The sequence below is a fragment of the Corella eumyota genome, chromosome 7, assembly GCF_963082875.1.
Source record: "Corella eumyota chromosome 7, kaCorEumy4.1, whole genome shotgun sequence".
Lineage (NCBI taxonomy): Eukaryota > Metazoa > Chordata > Ascidiacea > Phlebobranchia > Corellidae > Corella > Corella eumyota.
The window spans coordinates 2,530,877-2,555,138 of record NC_137496.1 but is presented as its reverse complement, the minus strand read 5'-3'; the positions used below and the strand labels follow the sequence as shown (position 1 = coordinate 2,555,138).

Here is a 24,262-nt window from a genome sequence, read left to right as displayed (position 1 = left end):
ATTAAGTATTATCACTATTATGTTTTTTATGCAGATTTAATTAAGAAATGTTTTGTAAATCTCTTAAACAAATATTACCACCAATTAAATTGTTACAAAAGCCGCCGTACCTTCGCTCCTCCTTCAATAATAATAAGGTATTTTATCAACTATATCGGAAACATTTTAATACATTCATTTGACATTGCAGACACTAAATCATATTTCTATTTAGTATCTCAGCGTTACTCAACATAGAAAAATGACAACTAATCAAGGTAACTATAAATCCTACAAATTTAATTGCTTTCTTAATGTTGAAATAAATAACTCAAACTTTTATTTTAGAGCGATATGAAAAAGAAGACAAATTTATCACAGGTAAGAAGTAACCTCACCTAGTAATATTGTTATGAAGAATTACACTAAATTTTATTATTTAAAATTATTAAATTTTTTGCACACTGTTATTAAACTTTAAGTATTTTATAAAATTTTGTCCAGATATTTTTAACCTTGGAATGGATAAAGTTGTAAGAGCAGGAAGAGACCGAAGCAATCCCGTGTTAAGATTTAAAACACCACAAGAATTAAAGTCTTTGATTAATTTTGATCTCCCGAAAATGGGAGTGGAACATTCAGAGATTCTAGATTTATGCAGTAAAATATTGGAGTATAGTGTATTAACAGGTATTCAGTTAAACACAATTAAAGTGTTTAAAAAAATTTTTTTCATTGAAGTATTAACTAAAACTTTGTATTATGAAGGTCATCCCAGATTTTTCAACCAACAAATGGCTGGAGTAGACAGCTACGGTCTAGCTGGAAATATTTTAACTGATGTTTTAAATGTGAATGCGTAAGTACAGCTGTTCTTGATTGATATCAATTTGTCTGTTGAATTATTTCAAAAATATTTTGTTGCAGGCATACATTTGAAATTGCACCTTGTGTTACTATGACAGAGGTAACCATATTCAATCATGTTTTAAAGTTATTTGGTTTTGATGGTGGTGAGGCTACATTTTGTCCAGGTAAAATTAATTAAAGTTTATTCATTCTAAATAATCATCATGAATGTAGAAATTATTTTTTTACATTTTAGGAGGAACATATTCGAATATGTTGGCAATGAATATTGCTAGGATAGCAAAATATCCTGACAGCAAAGAAGATGGTCTTTTAGGCATGCCAAAGTTGGTTTCTTTTTGCTCTGAACAAGCTCATCATTCTGCTGTAAAGAATGCAAGTTTATTGGGATATGGATCAGATAATTGTGTCAAAGTTAAATGTCATTTAAATGGAAAAATGATGATTTCTGACTTGGAAGAAAAAATATTAAAAGTCAAGTATGAAGTAAGAAAACATAAAAGAATGAATTTAAGCCCTAACAATTTATATTCTTTAGTTTGGCCTAATAATGATTTACTTTAGGGCGCTGTTCCATTTTTTATAACTGCAACTGCTGGGACAACAGTCTTAGGTGCATTTGATCCTTTTCATGAGATAGCTGATATTTGTGAAAAACATGGAATGTGGATGCATGCCGATGTAAGGGACTAAGTATTTTATTAATTGAATATGGAAAAATCAGTTTAATTTTTTTGCTAAATTATGTTAAAAATGTGTTATAGGGTGCCTGGGGAGGTAGTGCAAAGTTATCTAAGAAATATCAACATTTAATGGATGGCACAGAAAGGTAGTTGTATTTCTAAATTAAGTTTCGAATGTAAACACAAAGAGATCTCTACAGCCTAAAAGTAAAGTTGTTAAAACTTTATTTCATTTAGAGCCAATTCTATTTCGTGGAATCCTCACAAAATGATATCAGCACCAACCCAATGTTCTTTGCTTCTTCTTAGGAAAAAGGTGAACTATTGTCTTGAATAAAAAAAAATAGTTCTTTTGCAATTGTATAATTTTTTTAGGCTTTGTTCGATTGCCATAAACTTGATGTTCCATACTTGTTCCAAGATGATAAACCTTATGATGTTGAGTATGATCTTGGTAGGAAGGCGATACAATGTGGAAGGAGGGTAAGACTTGATGACATTTTGAACGTGGTATCTCTATATATAAGAAATTCCATTGACATCCCCTTTTTGAATAATAATGTTTAGGGTGATGGCTTAAAGTTGTGGCTGATGTGGAAAGCAAAAGGTGATAAAGGTTTAGAAGAACATGTCAATAAAGCATTTGATAACAAGGAATATCTTATTCAAGAAATTAGAAAACGACCAAACTTTCGAATGGTTATTGAAAAGGTGCCATTTTAATTTTGCTTAAAACTAATTAAAACTTATTTACAATCTACTTTCATGTTATTTAATATTTTATTAGCCTGAATGCACAAATGTTCCATTTTGGTATATTCCACCGAGTTTGATGGGTAAAAAAGAAGATGAAAAGTTCTTTACAAAACTTGGAGAAATTGTTGCAGTAATTAAAACGAGGTATAACTATACAACCAACTATTTTTTTATTAAAGTGAATAAAAAGTAATTTACAATTCCCCGTTTTTTAGAATGCAAAAAAGTGGAACCATGTTAGTGGGGCACACCCCAGTTGGAAACATACCCCCTTTTCTTCGCATGACTGTCATAAACGCTGAAGTGAACCATTCAGACATGGACTTTGTGTTAGACGAAGTAGAAAGGAACGGGAAAGATCTTTAAACAACAGTGTTAACATGTGCTGCACTTATGAAAGAAGCAATTGCAATTATTTTAAATTTCAAGTGCACCAGTATTGGTTCTTCTTCAACTTTAACTAACATGTTTTGATGAAATAAATTGTATGTACTGTAGATATTTTGATTTATATTTGAAGTACAATTTGGTAAATTCATTAACAAGAAAATTAATTGCTGAGTTAAGTTTGTAAAGCTACAGAAAACTTTTGTGCCATATGTTAAAGTAAAAACAAAATTATTAAACAAGGATAGATAATATATAACAATTTTTAAAAGATCTGCAATTCATTTAATCTACACTACAAAGTACTTTCTTATGGATAGAATGCACAATATAAAATAACAGTTTTAGTCCAAGGCAACGTTGTTATAAAACATTGTCAACAATAACTGTTCAAACTCTTACAAACCTATTTTGGTTAGCTACCTAAACCCTACTGCAATTTAGATTAATTTAAATTGAGATATGATTGTCCGAACTGAAATTAAAAGAAACATCACAACCGTTTTAAATTTCTTTTTTTATCCTTTTTCTTTTTTTCCAACAATTTATCGGCTGCATGTTTTTTAACAGCAGGACCTGAGGTATTAGTTTCTGCAGGACGAGTATGTAAACCACTAGTGGACGGTTTCTCCTCTGTGTTTTTGTTCATCGACATGGCATGTATTTCAGTCATAAGTTTTGCTCGCGCTTCATAGTCTGCATAATGTTCCAATAAAAGTCGACCAGCTTCTTCATTTAATGCTGATTCAGGGTTGGGGTGTATAAGTAAACATTTTATGGTCTAGTCATTGAAATAATAAAAAAAAGAAAGATTAATACCATTTTCTTATATGATTAATTAAAAGCTTCATAATCCTTACCAAGAGTACATTTCTAATTCCCATTTTTGAATTCCAATCTTGCTTTAATGTGTTCACACAAATTTCACCCGAGGAACTAACATTCGGGTGAAATATTTTTGTTAAAAAATACCCTTTGGGAGGGGAGGCGGGGAATTCTTTTGTAAGACAAATTTTCATTTTAAATGATCCTCCAGCAAAAGGAGTGCCCTCTAAATTCCAAAAATTAAAAAATTAGTAAAACTGTAACTTTGTTTATAGTTGTTAGAGGAAATAGGGTGGTGTGAAACCGGCAGCGTGGTGTAAGGGTAAGAACTCTTGCTACACCACACATGAGGTCGTGGGTTTAATCCCCAATGATCTCATGCTGTAGCGCCCTTGAGTAAGGCGATATAAACAGTATAAACTCCTGTTGAGCCAGCACTTGATCAGCAACAGCATAATTACCGGTCAATTATAATCTATAATATCCCAAACTGCCAAAACACAACTTAAATAATTTTGAATTTGCCTTGATTAACAAGGATATAATTAAAAGTGTGTAACAACATACGTGGGCCTTCTAACACGGCGTTAATTTGTGATACATCAGCTTCGTTTATTGTGACTGTAATTCCTTCCACTGGTTCGTTTTTCAGTGACGCAAATTCCTTATAAACTTGCCGTACAATGTGTGGTGATAGGTTTTCCTGATTTCCGTGCTTAATATAATACGTTACCTACCATTAATAAGTGTATATATACAGACAAGACATACGAAACGAATGTCAATTTTTATAGGGTTTTTGCTCAGTTTGTGTTAATTTAGATTACAAAACTTACCATAGACATTGTGAAATTACGTGGTTTTGACTGTTGTCCGTTAAGATTGACATAAACTTGTTGATTTAAAAAAATGTCGAAATATTCAAGGCTAGTTCCCCAATTTTTTGATATTGTAAGCTTAAAAATTTTCAAAAGAAGAAGGCGCCTATTGAGACGAATACAGTTGCTCAACTTTTACCTGGTCGGTGTATAAGATATGCCGTCATTTCGCGTGAATTTTTTACCCTACTTATCCTCACATAAGTAAATTCAAATTTATGGTTTATTTAGAAAACAACCCTACTTTAACTTTAAATAGGGCATAACAACTTTATTTCAGTAACTACTTTCATTTACAAACTAAACTTGTTCTTAAGAAAATGATCAAAAGTGGTTTATTGTTCGAACAAAAGTGTAAGCAAATGAACTAAAATGGGGTACTCTTTACTAAATATTACCAAATTAAAGGGACGTAAGTTAATAACCTTCGTGACAACTCATAATCGATATTAAAGAAACCAAAATGCAAGTTTCTAGAAACTTCGGTAGATTATATAAACACCAATTCGATTACTCAGAAGTGGCAGTCGCTTGTCGCAAAGAAGTCCAAGCATCAAATACATCCCTAAAAAACACAAGTTTATTTACCTGGAATTTAATAAAACATGGCCACTTTAAAATATATATACCTGCAATGGGATACAACACATTTGTTAGAGCAGTACTCATCCACCCATTGTGGATCAGATATAGCAAATTGATCACAACCAGCTCTTAAGCAAATTTTTACACTAGGCCTTAAAGGTTCACTGTTGCGATTAGGCTGAATATCAGCTTCAATTCTTGTTTCAGTCTAAAATATCGGTTTATTATTAGTTTAATTCTTGAAAGTATTTGTTGTTTAAAGTAAGAAAGTAATTGGAACAAACCTTGTTATGTGTAAACTGTGGTGGATTATCAGTAAGATCAATTGTTTCAGGACTCATAGGAGGAGTAATTACAACTTTATCTTTTATTTCTTCACCCTAAAACAATACGACAAATAATTTTTAATGCCTAACAAGGTGAGAAAATAATGCCTAGCCTTTATTTACAACAGATTGTGAGTTATTTTCCTCCGTGGAAATTGAATTTTCATTGGTGAGCATCTGCAAAATTGGTTGGACTTCACTGCCAGCTGAAGTTATAGTAGAATAAGTCTAATAAAAAATAATCATTACAAAACACTAGCTTTAAAAACCAACAAATGTCAACAATAATAAGCAACATATCTTTTAAATAAATTGTAACCCTATCCTACCTCTTGTGCAGAAGTCATCTGAGTTGCCATGACAACACTTTGCCCTCCAACTGTAGTGTTGGGTTTCATCAAATCAGTCATTTTTATGATCTTATTTTTCCCTTGAATGTTGGCTATCTAAACACACATCAATGCCAGAGTTTATAATTTTGTATTTACATCATATAAAAAGTTTTTAAAACTAAATAGATAAAAAAGAAACAGAAATGTACAGAAATGAAAGTAAAAATTCATTTTTATTTTTTCTAAAAAAGAATGAAGGCAGCTTTATTAAAAAAGGAATAATACTACATAGAGTACATTATACTAGTTTTTTTTAAATATATGATTAACAGTTTTAGTGCACGTAAATAATACACAGTAAAAAGTAATATACAATCTTATAAAAAAGTATAAAACGAAACTGAAAATATCAAGCACTTTTATAAAATAAAAGTAGTACGTTCGGGCAAAAAGAGACTAGAAAAGAAACAAAATTAAGGCACCAAAACAAACAAGAGCATTTTCAAATGAAAATTACATTACCTGATTGGCTGGGACAACTTTAATTATTTGGCCAGGTTTGTTAGCTATAAAACTAACAGGGGAATGTGCCTTGGGCACAATATTACGCAACTGAATAGGCGGGGGTGTAGTAGTTGCAGGGGGCGCAGAAGCCCATGTGTTTACTGGGGGAAGACTTTGTGTTGTTTGTTGGGGGTATTGCCCACTGCTGTAGTTGTAAAGATTCTCAGGTGGCAAGCAAATATTCTGAAACGATGGTGTAGAGGTGTAAAAACTGGTGGGAGAAATGTTTGAAGTTGGTGCTGGAGCAACACCTGAAACATCAACATATTTAAAATAAACGATTATCAGACAAATCAACACAACTTCTAAAAAAATATAGGACCTTAATGTAAAGATACCCATCTTAATAACTTTAAAAGAACTTGGCAATTGGCGAATGGTTTATTTAATGTACAAGGAGTATAATTTCTCAATAACAAAGAAGTTCATGATATTGACAGTTTTAAAAAGTATAATACAGAACAAACGTATAATACTGTTTAAGGAAAACGTGCAGGTTACAAGAGATCATTTTTACACCAAGGACTTACTCTTTAACTGAACAGATGGAGCAAGTTGAAGTTTGGGAGGAGGAGGAATAATTGGAGAAGAAGTTAAATGCGTTTCCTTAATTTTTCCTTGGAGCACAGACAGTGGTTGATCCTCTTCATCTTGATCCAAGCCTCCCTGATTATAAAAAAGGTTACATTTTAGGCAGCACTACAGTAACAGTATTCTAATACCTACAAGGTTCTAAGTTTTATTATTTAAATGTTAAGTAAATGTTCATAAAAATTAAAATTTATGAGTTGGGTGTTTACCTGTGAAATAAGATTGGCTCGAAACGAAGCTAGCTGCTTAAGATAATCTCGTTTGGCTGCTTCAGTCTTTTGTTTATAAACCTAGGCACAATTTTGTTTAGTCGTTAATATTGTATAACATTGAAGGCATACAAAAGTTGGAAATAATTTTTGATACCTGTTTAGATTCTTCACTTAGACTGTCCCACATTGAAGCCACTAACTTTGAGATCTCTCCAAAGGTCGAGTTCGGATTTTCAGATTTAATAACAGCCTGAGTGTCTCTGTAGTGTAAGTTTATTTTAAATACATAAAGTCTTACTTAAATATAACAAAAAAAATAGATTTATTTGTTAGTAAAACCTGAAAAATAAAGCATAAGCTGAAACAGGTTTCTGTGGTTCATTTCCGCTCTTCTTTTTTCGTTTCTTCACTCCTTTTAACTTAGGATCCTATTAAAAGTATAACAAAAAAAATTTTGGGTAACAAAATACTTCTACTTATACCAATTATTATTATTTTTTGAACTTAAAATATTAAAATAAAAATTTTTTACCTCATTTCCTTCTTGAGGTGACCCTTCATTCTAATATGTAAAATTTAAAAATCAATTTAATTCCATTTGCATTATCAATAAAAAACATAATTATAATTTAATTTTTGATTTACCATTGTTTTTCTTTTTCGATGATTATGTGGAACAGAAGTTGTGTAATGAGTAGTGTAATTCAAACCTGGAGTCTGATAATAAGTCGTGGAATAAGTGATTGGAACTTGACAAAACTGGTTTCCACTTGCAATCCCGTAGGGCTTTTGACTCTAAAAATATACATAAAATATTAACAAAGGTAACATAAAGATGAAATAAAAAAGCCAAAGAATTATAGATCAAACAATTTGGTTTATATTTTCGCAGCATCTGTAGACCTAAATAAAAAAATCTAAAGACCAAATGTTCAACCTGCTGTTGGGCTGCGTTTTGTTGCTGAACATATCCAGAGTTTTGCATAATATTTACACCTTCACTTGTGTTATTATTGTTGTTCGAGTTCAACTGATATTGTGAGCTAATAGGTGGTATTGAATTTGTATAATACCCCATATTATTACCATCATTGGTAATATAATTCTCACATCTTGTGGAATTGTTATAGGGCATATCAGTGCTGTTACATTGGGCTTGACTTGAGTAGAACTGTGGCCCAGTGTAGCTTGCTTGATTTAAATCAGAGTTGTTGTAATAATTTTCCTGGTAACAGTCTTGTTGCATAGGTGGATTTTCTGTGGAAACGTTCTCAAAATTTGTGCCAGAAAAGTTGCCTGATAAATTATTGTATTCACTCGTTGGGATGGTTGGAAAATATGATTGATTGAACTCTTGAAATGTTGAGACGTTCGGGTCGTTAATTTGATTCAAAAAACTTTCGTTGTTAAAGTAACCATGATCCATATTTTAAAGCAAATAAAAAATACAATCTGTTGACAGAATATGCGTATCAACAAATTTAAAAAAACATATACTTTTACGAGTACGATAAAATTAACGTGCGTAATACCTCATCCATTTAAAGCGCTTTATACTGGCGTAATTATATTTATTTAACATTTTTTTATTTTTAGACGTAAATATAAAAATGTAGCGAAGTTAAAAATTTTAATTATACCTAACTATCTAAATAATATTCCTTTAGATATAGATTAAAAAAAAAGAATATAAAAATTAGCATGAGGTTTAACAGTTAATCTAATAGCCCTCGACCTTTCACTTTCAAATAAATTAAAAATACATTATCGCAACGTTTAAAAAATAAACGAAACACGTTGTTTTTGCGAGGTCTATCTTTTCTGTCAACGCTTCCATCAACGATGTTTAAACTAAGAGAGAGCTGGTCGTTTGCGACATATGGCATCAGTGATAAAAAACTCAAGTCTCTGCTACTAAACCATCTCTAAAATACGAGGAAAAAGGCGAAAAAATTACATTACCTTTTTGGCTGGTAAAATCTTAAAATATTTCAATAATTAAATTTAAAATTGCGGGTCGTAATTATATATTTAAAATTCAATTTGTAATATTAACAAAACTAACAATATATTTAATTTTGAACCGTCTAAATTTTGATCAATGCGCAGTTAACTAAAACTAAAATATATCGTCTGTTTTATAGTAAAATTGTTCTAACAATTTATTATATTATTAGTCTTACCAATACGTAAACTATAGTGTGACTAAATTTATAAATTCATGAAAACCGAAATAAGTTAACCCTCTTTCTTTTTCCTTTGTTTGTTTTAAGTGAATTTCATGCGCTGCAGTAAGAACGACAGATGTTTTTTCAAGTGGCAAATTAATCACTTTTCGCGGGGATCAAAAAAAACTTTTTATTATCGACCACCATGTTTATTTAACGGTAAGTGCGCCAGGATGTTTTTTAACGAATTTTATTTACAAAAAAAGGTTAAATTTACCCCAAAAATTCTAGATAACTTTATGACTTATTTTTTAATAATTTATAACCCAATAAGTTGAGTTTATAATACAAAATTTATTCGCACTTATAATTGGTCATAAAATTGCAATCAAATCCCAAATTCTCGACATCGGAACCGTCGAGCAAAAAGGCGGGGTTCGAACGCAGCCGTCCCCGCGTAATAAATAATTGAATACTCGACCATGCGTAACGTTACACCTGCCGCCTTTCGAAGCAGGTGCGAAAATCCACGAAATGCGTGACGTCATAGGGCATGGCGCCGAGGTGTCGGGAGTCGGTAACGACATTCGGAAACTTAAGTAAACAAGAAGACAACGAAAATGAGCTTTCTAAACGAGATGCGGAATTTTTATGCGTTTTAGGTGGCAAAAAAGATCACCAAAATAAAGTGAACGTCTTGAATATATTTACCGTTGCGACAGGTGCGTTGGTATCTTGATCATAAGACGACGTAAATGCTATTTTGTTTAAAGAAATCAAAGCTGGTTTTTCAAGGCCTTTTTATTACGCGCATGAATCGATTTTCAGTTAGCCACTAAAAATGATAATACCTTTAAACTAATCAAATAAAATTTTAGGTCATTATAAACAGGTTAATATTTTATTTAATCAACGCCAAATCCTACTTTAATATAAATAAATAATCTTACAGAATTAATTATAGTGTTCAATACATTGTTCAAAATATTCGTGCAAAATCCGAATATTACCAAGCATTGTAATTATCTAGTAGTCTACTCTTTCTAATACGGTATTAGGAGTGTTAGAAATCGTAGAAACTATAATTAAATCAAAGTGTAAATAATTAAATAAACAAACGTTTTAAATAATTCCCTTTAAGTTGTATACTTTGTGTATTATAAGTATTACAGTACCATCTGTTCATTTAAAGTATTGTTTATAAAACTTGAAAACTAAAAAACTGTAGAGTTTTAAATTAAAGTACAGTAAAAGGCAAAAAGCCAAAAAAACAACATTTTTAACTAATAAATTTTAACTATTGGCGGCACTTATGGAATAAAAAAATGTTTCTTCTGACGTTTCTGTCGGCAAGGCTTGCTTTGAAATTGCAAGTTTGAATAATGCGCGGTAATTAAGGAGCGTAAACATACAAAGCAGTCGGCATATGGTGCGATAAAACGACAATTGGTTTATCTGGCATGACAATTCGTTATCGCGTTACCTCGTTTACTGGTAGTCTATTTCAATATCTACCCGTCGACACCAGAGACAAATCACATTAGCTATGACAAATGAAAGACTTAAAAATATTGGTTTAGGTATGAATATATTTGTAGTGAAGTCATGGTAAACAACGCTTACTATTTTGTTAATATAACAGAAAAAAAAGTGACGACAACGAAATTGTCACCATGTTTTGCATGCTCTTTAGCCCTACCTAACGGGCAAGCAAACGCAACAAATTAAGTACTTTTGTTGATGTTAACAAATCGAATTATCTACAAGATGTTTTTAATTTAAAATACAGAATATAAATATATAGAATTTATAGTCGTCATAACCATTTTTTACAATAATTATCTATAGTTTAGGTGGCAGTAGTAGACGTTACTCTTTACCACTTATATACGTAAAATACACTTTAATATACGTATAATACACTATACCTTACAAGTTAAATAAGATAATTTTAATGCAAACAAAAAACATATCTTGTTAATCTTTAACATCTAAGTATTTGTTGTGCACGAACGAACGAATCAGTTTTGTCAGTTTGTAAATAAACTGATAACAGTAACTGATAGACTGAGTATACATATAAACAATAACATATTTAAACTGTATCAAATACAGTATTCATCATTGTTGAAGCAAAGTAAGACAGTTACAAATTAACAAATGATAAACTTACTTTTTTAAGAAAACTTATCTTTAATTTTATTGAATACCACATCTTACTTACCTATCAAAACTTTAGTTGCGTATTAAGCATGTTTTCTTATCTTCTTGGCTTAAAATGTCACAAATCTTGAAGTAATTGTTACTGGAAAAGCAATTAAAAGTAGAACACGTGTTACAAAACAATTTTTTTTATGTACATAGTTTTTCAGTCCAGACTTCAGAAAAGTATTTGCTATTTTATGTAATGTTTCCAATAATTAAAGTATATACATACAAAACAAAATGATTTATTTACTCTTTTTTGTTAATTGGGCATTAATTATTCTAAGACATGTTTTAAAGTAATTTAATAAAACAGTTGTCGCTATATTTACAACTACATAGATAAAAAATTATTTTATAAATGTTACTAAATTAAAGACGGGAACCACTGTGATTAGGTAAACACTTATTTCCGTATGTTATTATTGTTTATTTGGGACATGAAAACTTTGCAAAAGTAAGAAATTGCTTTACTTTCTCTTTAAAAGATGCTTGTGGTAGTTAATCAAATGCCTAATATTTCTCTATATACTAATATGTAAAAAACAGAACAAGTTTTTTTTAAATAAATAAATCAAATATTGTTTTGTACTGCAATATTTAATTTGTATACCATTTTTATTTTAAGGGTGCATGATTTACTTTAAAATGAAATAATGACAAGCGATGATGTTGATGTCTTGTCAGTTGTACGAGGTTCCAAGGAGAATAGCAAGAAAAGAAGATCAAGTGATGATCGGAGGAGGTCAGTGACCTCATTTGTGTCCCATGGATCGGATGAGGAAATTGAGAAGATATGTGCTGGTATGTTTATAAAACTAACATTTTATTTTATTCAAGTTAATTTATTTACTAAATTTGTATCAGGTATTGTACAAAAAAGACTGTTCACCCAAAAAGAATGTAATGAGATCGAAAATTGCATTGACCAAGTGGTTAAGAATGGAGAGGAAAATATGTATAAAGAGCACACAGTTGATAGGGCTCCTCTTCGCATGAAATACTTCTTCGGAGAAGTAAATCAATGTTTTTTAATAAATACTTGTTAGATACTCTTTTAGTATTTTTAAAAATGTTTAAATCTTTGTAGACCAATTTGTTATAATTTGTTTATGATGATAAGACAAACAAACCGATGCATTATTACAATTTACAATTGCTTAACTTCTGTTAATATGTTTGTAGAATTAACCACATTTGTATACTTAGGGCTATACCTATGGAAAACAAATGCAACATAAAGGTCCAGGACAGGAAAGGTTATACAACAAAGGAGTTGTGGATCCCATTCCAGACTGGATCATTAAGCGACTTGTCAAGTAAAAATGTCCAAGATTCAATAACTTACACTCTATGTGTTATTAAAAATTATCTGTTTGTAAAAGGTTTGTAATAGTAACAAAACAGCATACCATTTTCATGATAGATATGTACTATTGCTTCACAATTTTTTATGTTATTAATTTAGTATATATAAATTATTTCTGTATCTTAATGAACAGATACAAATCTTAAATATTAATATCTTTGAATTTTAGGCCACTAGAGAAGTCAGGAATGTTAAAGAAAGATTGGATAACTTCAGCAGTTATAAATGATTATTATCCAGGAGGTTGTATTGTTTCTCACATTGATCCAATTCATATATTTGAGCGACCCATTATCAGGCAATTAAATATTTTTTCGACTAAAAAGCCTTGTATTTAAAATAATGATTTAAGATAACTGTATTTTCTTTTATATTTTTAAAATTGCAAACTCTTTTTTGTAGTGTTTCATTCTTTAGTACAGCTGCACTTTCGTTTGGTTGTAAATTCACTTTTAAACCGATTCGAGTTTCTGACCCTGTCGTATGTCTTCCTATCGACAGAGGAGTAGCAACCAGTATTCAGTAAATTAATATTTCTACCATAATTTATTGTATTTCAATGCTTTTGAGTTTCTATGATAATTATTTTTTACAGTGGTTACGCTGCAGATTCAATTACCCACTGCATTAGACCACAAGACGTAAAGCAAAGAAGAGCTGTGATAATTTTAAGAAGGTTGTTTTCTTACCTTTAAATCAAGATAATTTTTTTAATTGGATTCTGGTAAAAAATAATTTATTTACGATAGAACATTTGATGATGCACCTCGGCAAGGTGGTGAAGGTGATGCATTGTCTCGGCATAATAGAATACTTCATGGACACAATGACAGAAGAAACAGGTTTACAAACTGCATATTATTTAAGTTGGCATAGTAAAAATAATAAAGGCACAAAATATGATATTTAAACTTTGGATTATAGGGATAGATTGTCTCTTGACTCATCCCATAAGCGGCGCTATGATGATCATCACAATCAAAGACACAAACGCAGAAGTGAGGGAAATATTTTATATCACCATGGTGATGAATCTCCTCATAAAAGAAAGAAGACCAACTCAAAAGATGAAAAACACACAAGCAAAGTAACCTTTCGGAGTTTTTAAAAAACCTGATAATGCTAGTGTTTTTGTAGTATTAGTATGTTTAAAAGATTTAATAACGAAATAAATGTTTTTAGAAATCATCTCGTCACAGCCCCAAGAAGAAATCGCATGAAGAAAAGCAAAAGATTGTTAGCACTTCGCAAATTAATTCTGTCGTTAAATTGTCTAATTTAAAGCGAGCAAAACCATTTTTCATGTAATATTTATTGTTATCTTTTCTTTGCATTCTTTTTTGTTACGTAAAATACATTTTTTGTAAATGTTTAAAATTTGTCTCTTTGCTTTTGAAGTTCTAAAACTTAAGGTAACGGGTAACACTTAAAGGGGGGGCGAAGGGAAGACAGGAAGGGAGGGAACACTAAAAGAAGGAAATGAGGGACTAAGGGAAAAGTACTTTGTCATTTTTATTAGGCAGCGAAAATTGTCAATGCTAAACGGAATTAGCAAAGCCCCTCCCCCTCCATACCTCTTTTAAGTGCAACCCTTCCTCCCTGTCTTTCCTTCAACCTCTCATTTTAGTATTGCCCAAGGTAAGTTTATGTATGTTGCAAAAGGAAAATAGATCGTTAAAATATCATTTTATCAACATAATAAAAGTTTAAAAGCTGATTTGGTAACTATTTAAATTAAATTTGCTGTTTGTTTATACAAAAAGTATAGAAACCATTTTAAACAAACAAACTTTCCGCCATTTTTTTCTGTAAGTTTTCAAGACAGCAGACCAGTATCAAATGCGACCATTAACAGCGCGTTTATTGTTTATAACAGCATGACTCCCTTTTAATTTGCGTCTATAAACTTGTTTCAGATATTTTAAAAGAAAACTCAATATAAAGTTTAGCTGTATAGTGCTTAAAAATCTACATTTTATCGCTCTTTTATAATCATCTTTTTTTTCACAATTTTTAAAATTCAGAAATAAAACAGCTGAATAGGCAGACCGGTCAAATGTTTAATTGATTTAACGCTTGTAAATTGTGATGCTAAATTAATGGTGACCCGCTATAGTAAGTTAGTGATCTTGTGAGTTTATTGTACTAATTTAAAAACGTTTGTCTTTAGTTTGTTTTTAGTATGGAAGATAAACCGACGCCTGTTCTTGATAATTCGTTTAATGTCAATACGCTTTTTAATTCTGGATTGGACCAAAAGTTTTTGCCTTTAATAAAATTGGAAAAATTACCAATGAAACCAAGCCCCAAAATGGTGAAGACACCAACTATTTTAATAGAAAAAAAAATTGATCTTTTAATGATGTCACCCGAAAAACAATCAAAAATTATGAAACATTTAAACAAGAAGAAGTTGAAAAATCGAACGCATAAATCTAAAGACAGATTGCGAATAAAAATGCACAGTTACCCTAAATTAAACAAGGAAAACTTGTGCAGGACTTCAAAATCAAAAGTTTCTAAAAATAAGAAAAAAAAGAAAAAAAATTCTAAGACCGAAGATAAAAATATGAAGTTGGAAACTTTTTGCAGTTCCGATGAAGATTTGGATAATTTTATTTTAGAATCTAATAGACAATCATCTTTAGCTTATGAGAATTTATTTAATGAGGTTCATAGCTCACTTTTACCATTGCAGTCCGAAGTTGCCCAAAATGTTAATACTGAAAAATCTTTAAATATAAATGAAAATACAAATTTAAAGACTGTTTCGCCAAAATTGCGCCTTTTTACACCCCAAAAATCCCACAAATCATCAATATTAACACCACCATCAAATAAAAATTTCAAAAAAATTACAACTCCTTCTGAAAAATTTTATGGTAGTAAATCACCAAAACTTGTTTTAAACTCTACACCTCCAAGATTACCTAAAGACAGTTTTGTTTTCCAAGAAGCATCTATGCATGATTGCAATAATTCTTCAAACAAAAGTCATTCAGATAAATCTGCTAAAGAGAAATTGACTAAAAAATCTAATAAAACACCTAAACCTTCAAAGAAAAATTTATCAACTAAAAAAGCTTTGGATAAACCAAATCGAGCAAAAAAAAAGGATCCAAGTTTAAAGAATAAAAAATCAACTTTAGATACCTTGGACGAAGATGAAACTGAATCGTTAAACATACCAAGACCTAAAACAAGAGGTTTTTAAATCAAAATTGTTTTAAATTCTTATTTTATTATTTATTTTCATTTGGCATTATTTTTAAACTTAAATTTGTAATTTTAGGTTCTACTGTTTTGTCCAACAATCCTTCTACATACTTTATGACATCTTTACCTCAGCACTATGAACATATTGATGTTAAACAGTTTGATGGTAAGTAGGATATTAAACTCTTTATATATATTTACTTAAAAGCAAACAGCTAAATATTTGTTGTCATTCTTTGCTCTTAGGCTATCTGCATGTTACCATTTGTCCAAAATCCAGTGGGGTGAACTCTTTAGAATGGGATGATATTTCAGTTTGCTCAGATGTTGATATGGCAACGTATTCTCCACCTTCTTACAACTGTCTTAATGGAAATGTAATGATAATTTTTCAATTTAAAAGCCTATTTTGACAATTTTTTATCAAGTATATTAAAATTTTATCATATACTGGTGTTTTTTTTAGTACACATTTAAAATGTTAAGGTCACATTGTTTTAATAGGTTTTGGAAGAATTTTGTTCAGTTCTCGAAAACTCCAATTATGACAACAACAAAGCAGTTTTAATCACGAGTGTTGGAAAAAACTTTTCATTTGGATTGGATCTTCAAAACATTGTATATCACATGAATTTTAACAACAAAAATAAACTATCACAAATTGCTGACACACTAAAGTAATTAAACAAATATTTTTGATTTTTTTAAACAGTTTTATTATCTTATAACTGTATATGCAAAACATTTAATTCTAATAAAGATAGTAAAGTGGCTTATTTTTTATGCAAAATTTCTACCTAATTTTTTCCTAATTGCTGTGTTGTTATTTTTTAATATAAATATCATTTAATAATGATAAAACAATTTACCATTAGTATACACATGTAACAAAGCAGAAACAATTTTTTACATCTTTTTAGCAAGTTTGTGAGCGCTTTAATCAGTTTTCCAAAGCCCATTTTTGTTGCTGTTCAAGGCAGAGCTATTGGTTTGGGAGCATCTATGTTAATGCTTTGTGATCTTGTGTTTGCTAGCGAAAGAGCCACATTGGAATTGCCTTATACCTTACAGGGTTTATCTCCAAACGGATGTTCCTCATATACCCTGCCTTCTACCATTGGTCAAAATAAAGTTTGTATAATTTTTAAAATAAAAGAGAATCATTATAATAAATAATCATTTTGAAACCTATTATTTTTATAATTCTTTTTTTTAATTTAGGCAAATTGTTTTTTTTATGGCAAAAAAGTTTTGGGAGCCAACCAGGCCTTGCAAGATGGTTTGTTTTCTGAAGTGTTTGCACATGCTACTTTAATGAAAAATGTCATTCCGAAAGTTAGAGAAATATGCGGCTCATCTTTATCAGTAAGGCATAAGGATAAATCATAATAAAAATTAAAGATTAACTTTAGGCATTTAAAACTTGATCAATTGTATATCCCGATATCAACAACCTAAAATATTACAAAAATAATTTTTGTATGTTTATTTTTATTAAATACTTGATATTAGGAATTAAACATTTAGTTTAATGTATATTATTTTGACATTATTAACTTGACAACGGGTTAAAAAATAATTTTTGTTTGTTTATTATATTTTTTTTGTTTATCATATTTATTAAAAATAATCAAATGATTTTGCACCATCTTTTATTTATTAAATAAATCTAGTTTTTGTCTAATATTATTTAGGCACTTATGGCCACTAAAAAATTGACAAGAGCCCATCAAATGGTTAGACTTAATTATACCAACTCCACTGAAACAACTGCTTTAAAACGATGTCTGTTCGCCAATGAGACCAAGAAAGTTATACAGCAATATGTAGATAAGTATCAAGATGTCTAAATTGCTATTTAAAATTTTTAAAATGTTTTTTATACAGTTTTTAAAAGTTTAACTTGCGAATGCCGTTTCGAAGCTGCAAATTATAATTTTTATGCTACATATATCGTTTGCCGATTTTAAATTTTACCTATTCTATAATAACCGTTAATATCATTTAAATAAAAGTACATAACTTATTTTACTATTCTTTTTGTATTTGCCAATTAAGTAAATGTCATTTTATCAACTTATAATAATAAAAACAAAAGTTACTTGTTGCTATTCGACTATTTCCAAGAAAAGTTGCACGAAGTTTAATTAAATCATGTCAAGAATATAAAGCTATGTCCATGCCATTAAAGTTAAACATAGCAACAAACAGTTAATAAGCGGCGCGGAGTAAAATATACACTCAGCAAAGTTTTCTAGTATTATGTATTTGTTTGTTGTTGGTATTTTGATTTTGGTCTGGCACCTTCTAGCTGAAGCCTTTTGTGCCGCACCAATGGATTAATTAGCTGTTTAATTATTATAATTAACTGCCAAAAGGCCTGGGGCAAAAACTTATCTTTCTTCGCATCTTTTTATTTTGTAAAATTCGAAAATTAATCAAGACAGGTATGGTCAGTTGTTGTTAAACACGCCCTAATTTTTAAGTCCGTTTTATTAATAGTAAATGTTGAATGTATGGGTGAAAAATTAAGACTTGTTTTTTTGAGAAAAAGCTGGGGATATATTTTAAGCAACTAGAATCTTTCTAGATGATAACAAACTTTTAAAATGGTCAAAAGTGGATTTATAAAAACAATTTCTGTGATTACAATAGTGTTTTTGCTCGGACTTGTTCAAGAAAATATTAAAACTAAAATATTTAACGAAGAAGAACTATATCCAAAAACATCTTTAGAAAATACAGGGAGAGATTATTTCAAAAAACACGAAAATACAAATATTGGGAATGTGGAATTACGGGTTTTGGAAAAAATTTCCAGCAGAACAAAGTCTAGAGAATGTTTAGCACAGAAAAATTTTGTCTATATTAAAACTCATAAAACTGGTAGCACAACTGTTTGGAATGTGATGACCGCATTTACTGAAAAGAACAAATTTCCAGTGGTAAGTAAGGGGTTCCTTAAATGTAAAAATACACCACGTGATAAAGTCTTTAAGTACGTTGTCTTGACAGGCTCACAAAATGTTTAAACCATTTATGGGCGGCTACCCAGGAAAAATAAAACCAAGTTTTACATATAAAATGGTGAAAAACGATCTTGTACAAGTAAATACTCATCAAGACGTTTCCGTCTCATTTCTGGACCATTTCAGATACAATTCCGATATGAAGAAGTACATGCCTTCCGATACTAAGTATGTGCAAAAAAAATTTAAAGCTATTTGTTGTTATTTTTTAAAGAAAATAATAAATCAATATTAAGAAAAATCGTATGGCTATAGGCAATTAAAACACGTTTCACTGAGTAATTGTTACTTATAATAACCGCGCCAAAGGATTAAATATATATAATCCACAAAGCTGTTGTTATGTTGTTTATTTTCTGAATAAAATCAATAAAGGCAGAATCACTTGGTTGCTATTTCAAATTTTGGTTAAATTTTTAGATACATTTCTGTAGTACGAGAGCCGTGGAGTCATTTTCAGTCTTCATTTCATTATTATTACCATGACAATATCTACTCTCAAGAAAGAAGGATCAATTGTGCAGGTTATCCTTACTTCCACCTTGCTCAAGGAAAACCGATCGATCTTCTTGATTACCTTAAATTGGCGGCAACAAACTTAAATCATAGCGTCCCTTGGTATTTCAGGTAGTTTTTTATTTACATGTTGACAAACATAGCTTACATTTAAACGTAAGTTTATTTTAAATAACTTTTAACGAATTTGTAACACTTTGTTGTTTTAGGAGCAAGAACGGTCAGTCCTACGATTTGGGGATTGACCCAATGCTAGACAATGACGTCATTATTAAGAAAGAGGTTGAGAAAATATCTTCTGAATTGGACCTTGTATTAATAACAGAATATATGGATGAATCAATGATCTTATTAAAAGTATATTCAAAGAAATTACTAGCAATGTTAAATAACGTGTTAGAACTTGCCTGAAAAGATGTATATATCAAAAGTTTTAGTTGTGCTTTTAGCTTAACTTTTACTTGGGTGTTGTAGGAAATGTTTTGCATGGATTGGGAAGATATAATATTCCAAGATGACGGAAAATCACATAAATATAAGTCAGCAAGCTTGCCAACAACTTTTGAAGATCAACAAATATTTAACGAGCATAGTAAATTGGTAAGGAAACATTAACTCGCTGAAGTGTAAACTGCTACTTGTCACTTAAACGGGAAAAATCCACAGGATAGCGTGGTTTCGTATCCCACCTTATTTATTTGATATAGGCCAACATTGCTTCCTTCTATTGATCAAACTTTTAATACAAAAATATATCGTCGATTTAAATTATACTTTCTTACTTTTTGACAGGACATAGCTCTTTACAAGAAGTTTAACGAAACTTTATGGACCAAAATAGAAACTTATGGAACAACAAAAATGGAAAATGATGTTGCTAAGCTTCGAGAACTAAGAAAAGAAAAATACAAGAAAACTAATTTTCGCATTAAGAGTTTAAATAAAAGAAATATTCCTAAGCGAAATATTCAAATTAAAAAACAAGCTCTTTATGATCTTTCGTTGAAAAACTTTAACAAAAAAACAATGAAAACTATGTTAAAATATCGTATTAGTACTGAGGCAAAAATGAAGATTCTTCAAGCTTCGGTTGATCAAATTGCTGAGTATATGTTAGATAATTCGGGAGGCTGCCCGTTATAACAAAGCAAAATAAATAAATTTTTTAACTATAAGTTTGGTTTATTATTTTTTTTATGATTTACCAAGCATTGCAAAAGTCTCATGATTTAACCTTAGTACAAAAGTTAAAACAATGTCAAGATACGCACATTGGCAAAACAATAAACTATTGGTTTGTTGTGAGTAGTGTAACAAATAGCGTTATCACTTAATTTGCCTTTAAATTAATGATTGGTCTCTGCACCCGCTGATAAGGGCGTCACGGGATTGAGCAGGCTAAACGGTGGTAGTATTCGTGGTACAAGCTTGTGAACGGTTGTATGTGTATCTTTCCGCAATAATAAACTATATATATAATACGGCTTTTCATACGAAAGAATAAAATACTCGATTGTTACAGTATAAGGCTAATTTGACACATTCTATTTATAATATAAATATGCAATTTAAATATTAGTTTTTTGTCTGAAGATTTTGTTTGAACACTCATTTCGTGTATTTGCTTTTCTTGTTTTTTTAGATAGGGTTGAGTAACTTTTTTAAGGGCAAGTCTACAGAAATTTTAGCGCCTTAAAAAATATGGATAATGAAAGTAAACGCTACTAGGTTGTTTATTATATTAAGTTTAAGACTTATTTGAAGGGAGTTATGCTCTAGGACATTGTGATTTAATATTAATTGTTATAAAATTAGAGTCTCGTTATAAAGTCAATTAACGAACTTAAATTCCGCTAATGATAGGTTGTTATATCTAGTGTTGGAATGATTAACCTTGATTAACGTCTAAAATATATAAAAATTTTGTCTAATTTAATATTTGATACTGTTGGACAAGAGTAATTTTGTTTAATATATTAGGTTACAACAAACCAGTTGTGTTTGGCTAAGTTAGTGGACTATTGTATTCTTATTGTAAGTATTAACCAAATAAAATAAATGTTTTCTTAAAGGAAATTACAAGTAGGAAATACCGTTATTTTAAGATGAGTTCAGCAATGGGGCGTCCTAAAATAAAAATAATCTTTGTTTTCTTGGCTGCTTGTCCCTTCATTTTGATATGCTTTAATAGTTACTCAAAAAAGGAATATAAGCTTGAATTAATAACAAAGGGTAAGAAGTAAAGTATATTACATAGTATATAATTTTTTTTTTATTCTAGTCTTTTGTACGACAATAACTTTAATTTAGATTTAGACCAAAGCAATAGTGAAAACGTGAACCTAAACGAAACTGAAGTTAGAATACAAAAATGGAAAAAAATAGAGGACTCTTTTGCCAATAAGGTATATAAGTAAAAAATATTCCGCCGTATTAGATTAAATGTATTTTTACAGACAATTTTTGTAGCATTTATTTGTTATTTTGTTGTCATATAAACAATTATTTCATTACTGAAAACAAATAAGAGTAAAGATAATATTTTTCTACAGTAAATACAAAATTAGATTACGATGATGTATAACAATGTAAGCGACCTTTATTTTAGCCCCTATCCCGCCAACTACCCAAAATAATTGGCATTGGTGTCAAAAAGTGTGGAACGGATGCTTTAAGCGCATTTTTGCATCATCATCCCATGATATATATTGATTTAATTCATCAAGAAACAGAATATTTTATTCGTCCTGGATATTTAAATACCTACAGGTAAAAATTAATAAATAAGGAAAATTAAGAAATAAACGAAAACTTGTAATTGTAATTTAACAAACAATGATTCAGCAAGTTTAAGTTTCTAAACTAAAAATAGTAAAAAATGCAATCAATACCCTGGGGTTTCTATGCGTTCACAAACGCATGCAAAACACGATATTTAATATGGTTTGGCACATGACACTTCTTGAGCATCACAACGCGCTCAAGTATACCCAATACCGTAATTGGTGTACTTACGACGCCTACTGTAAAAAAAATCAATAAAATCTCGTAGTAGAGTTTCGGCTAGACTATAAACCAAACATTTTTTTGATAGAAGCAAAATGCCTTTGTCTCCTGAAGGTTCTTTAAGTATGGAAAAAACACCAGGTTACTTTTTTAATTACAAACGAGGCCCTCTTGATATTCCACATTTGATTAAAAACTCCGTACCTGATGCTAAACTGCTTTTGATTTTGTGTGAACCTGCGGCACGTGTTTACTCCGATTTCGTTCAAGAGGTAGAAGACTTTCATGCAACAAATGTTTTAAACTTAAAAAAATATTGAATTTGTGTTTTTGCTATGCCTGAAAAACGGGACTTATTTTCCCAATTGTAAAAGTTTAGGACCGATCCTACTCGCAGCTTGTGAATATAATAATATTATTATTTTAGTGGGGTCGACAAAAAGAGACAGGAAATATTCCCGAAATCTTAAAATATGAAAATTTCTCTTCGTTTATGGAGCATTATTATCCAAAAATGAACAAGATGTTTGGTGGATGTCCAGAAAGAAAATTGCTTTCTTTAGAAAGTCAAGAACTACTGCGTACTGATTATTTATCGTCAGCATTTACCAACGGCTTGTACGAGTTACATCTAAGGAATTGGTTAAAACTTTATAACAAAACAAATCTTATGGTAATTGACGGTGGGGAGTTATTCAACAGCCCCGGCAAAATCATTGAAGATATTCAAGACTTTCTTGGTATTCCAAAACTTATTCTACGAAGCGATTTTGTTAAAGATCCGTCATCACCAAAGTTTCACTGTTACAAAAACTGGCAACTTAACAAGTTGAATTGTCTTCATTCTGGTAAAAAGAGAACAAAGGGAACTAGTAATAATATTGACCCTAAGTACTTTAAGATTTTAAAAGATTTCTACAAATGTTACAACGAAGCTTTGTTCTTTGTTTTGGGGCGAAGATTTCAATGGGGTTAAATTAATTTTAAAGGCCTGTTCGCACGACAGAGTAACGTTGCGTTGCGCTGCGTTACGTTGCGTAACTTTACAAGTTCTAGGGATTTTTTTTTTTAATTTTTATAAAAAATATTTAATAAAAGTATACCGCTTACCAAATCTTACGTAAATTTCGCTCCAGCCACAAAACTTTACGAACTTTTGCAAAATTTTGTACGTGTGAACGACTCTGTTTATTTTAAATGGTTGTGCAATCTTGCATTACGTTACGTTGCGTTGCGTACGCCGTGTGAACGGGCCTTAAACCTTAATTTGGAAAATGATGTTGCTAAGCTTCGAGAACTAAGAAAAGAAAAATACAAGAAAACTAATTTTCGCATTAAGAGTTTAAATAAAAGAAATATTCCTAAGCGAAATATTCAAATTAAAAAACAAGCTCTTTATGATCTTTCGTTGAAAAACTTTAACAAAAAAACAATGAAAACTATGTTAAAATATCGTATTAGTACTGAGGCAAAAATGAAGATTCTTCAAGCTTCGGTTGATCAAATTGCTGAGTATATGTTAGATAATTCGGGAGGCTGCCCGTTATAACAAAGCAAAATAAATAAATTTTTTAACTATAAGTTTGGTTTATTATTTTTTTTATGATTTACCAAGCATTGCAAAAGTCTCATGATTTAACTTTAGTACAAAAGTTAAAACAATGTCAAGATACGCACATTGGCAAAACAATAAACTATTGGTTTGTTGCGAGTAGGCTAAATTGACTCATTTTATTTATAATATAAATATGGAATTTAAATATAA

The 24,262-nt window shown here is 30.2% G+C and overlaps 7 protein-coding genes across 8 annotated transcripts; 5 read left to right on the top strand and 2 right to left on the bottom strand.

Annotated features, from left to right (window-relative positions):
• The first annotated feature begins 52 nt into the window (after positions 1-52).
• LOC145759021 (cysteine sulfinic acid decarboxylase-like) lies at positions 53-2,779 on the top strand. The gene is made up of 14 exons (XM_082572738.1): positions 53-137; positions 215-257; positions 328-360; positions 484-669; positions 748-838; positions 907-1,013; positions 1,085-1,335; positions 1,414-1,530; positions 1,614-1,678; positions 1,770-1,848; positions 1,908-2,015; positions 2,100-2,243; positions 2,320-2,432; positions 2,504-2,779. The coding sequence occupies exons 2-14, from the start codon at positions 242-244 to the stop codon at positions 2,652-2,654; spliced, it is 1,461 nt and encodes a 486-aa protein (XP_082428864.1). The 5' UTR covers positions 53-137; positions 215-241; the 3' UTR covers positions 2,655-2,779.
• LOC145759023 (ubiquitin-conjugating enzyme E2 S-like) lies at positions 2,363-4,471 on the bottom strand. The gene is made up of 4 exons (XM_082572740.1): positions 4,337-4,471; positions 4,068-4,215; positions 3,536-3,726; positions 2,363-3,456 (listed from the first exon to the last, which is right to left on the bottom strand). Exons 1-4 carry the CDS (start codon positions 4,343-4,345, stop codon positions 3,169-3,171), a joined length of 636 nt encoding a protein of 211 aa, XP_082428866.1. The 5' UTR covers positions 4,346-4,471; the 3' UTR covers positions 2,363-3,168.
• A 229-nt stretch (positions 4,472-4,700) lies between these two features.
• Positions 4,701-11,520, bottom strand: LOC145759200 (TOX high mobility group box family member 4-like). Of its 2 annotated transcripts, none has more exons than XM_082572967.1 (13): positions 11,381-11,520; positions 7,634-7,783; positions 7,521-7,550; positions 7,328-7,416; positions 7,143-7,248; positions 6,986-7,066; positions 6,716-6,851; positions 6,144-6,436; positions 5,619-5,735; positions 5,413-5,517; positions 5,248-5,343; positions 5,008-5,171; positions 4,701-4,943 (listed from the first exon to the last, which is right to left on the bottom strand). In XM_082572967.1, exons 2-13 carry the CDS (start codon positions 7,634-7,636, stop codon positions 4,889-4,891), a joined length of 1,275 nt encoding a protein of 424 aa, XP_082429093.1. In that variant the 5' UTR covers positions 7,637-7,783; positions 11,381-11,520; the 3' UTR covers positions 4,701-4,888. The 2 variants fall into 2 exon arrangements, with proteins under 2 accessions (XP_082429093.1, XP_082429092.1); XM_082572966.1 differs by lacking the exon at positions 11,381-11,520 and adding an exon at positions 7,926-10,280.
• A 261-nt stretch (positions 11,521-11,781) lies between these two features.
• Positions 11,782-14,038, top strand: LOC145759022 (RNA demethylase ALKBH5-like). The gene is made up of 10 exons (XM_082572739.1): positions 11,782-11,818; positions 11,990-12,165; positions 12,229-12,377; positions 12,571-12,680; positions 12,900-13,028; positions 13,133-13,252; positions 13,326-13,406; positions 13,480-13,572; positions 13,655-13,817; positions 13,913-14,038. Exons 2-10 carry the CDS (start codon positions 12,018-12,020, stop codon positions 14,036-14,038), a joined length of 1,119 nt encoding a protein of 372 aa, XP_082428865.1. The 5' UTR covers positions 11,782-11,818; positions 11,990-12,017.
• Positions 14,039-14,905: 867 nt separating this feature from the next.
• On the top strand, positions 14,906-17,903 carry LOC145759020 (uncharacterized). The gene is made up of 7 exons (XM_082572737.1): positions 14,906-15,936; positions 16,023-16,112; positions 16,193-16,323; positions 16,451-16,623; positions 16,867-17,077; positions 17,168-17,311; positions 17,641-17,903. The coding sequence occupies exons 1-7, from the start codon at positions 14,913-14,915 to the stop codon at positions 17,794-17,796; spliced, it is 1,929 nt and encodes a 642-aa protein (XP_082428863.1). The 5' UTR covers positions 14,906-14,912; the 3' UTR covers positions 17,797-17,903.
• Positions 17,904-18,454: 551 nt separating this feature from the next.
• LOC145759621 (galactose-3-O-sulfotransferase 2-like) lies at positions 18,455-20,634 on the top strand. Its single transcript, XM_082573467.1, has 6 exons — positions 18,455-18,891; positions 18,962-19,143; positions 19,396-19,602; positions 19,701-19,848; positions 19,966-20,091; positions 20,284-20,634. Exons 1-6 carry the CDS (start codon positions 18,556-18,558, stop codon positions 20,632-20,634), a joined length of 1,350 nt encoding a protein of 449 aa, XP_082429593.1. The 5' UTR covers positions 18,455-18,555.
• A 934-nt stretch (positions 20,635-21,568) lies between these two features.
• LOC145759817 (heparan sulfate glucosamine 3-O-sulfotransferase 1-like) lies at positions 21,569-24,033 on the top strand. The gene is made up of 5 exons (XM_082573668.1): positions 21,569-21,723; positions 21,802-21,896; positions 22,100-22,260; positions 22,586-22,769; positions 22,925-24,033. The coding sequence occupies exons 1-5, from the start codon at positions 21,597-21,599 to the stop codon at positions 23,471-23,473; spliced, it is 1,116 nt and encodes a 371-aa protein (XP_082429794.1). The 5' UTR covers positions 21,569-21,596; the 3' UTR covers positions 23,474-24,033.
• The last annotated feature ends 229 nt before the right edge of the window (positions 24,034-24,262 follow it).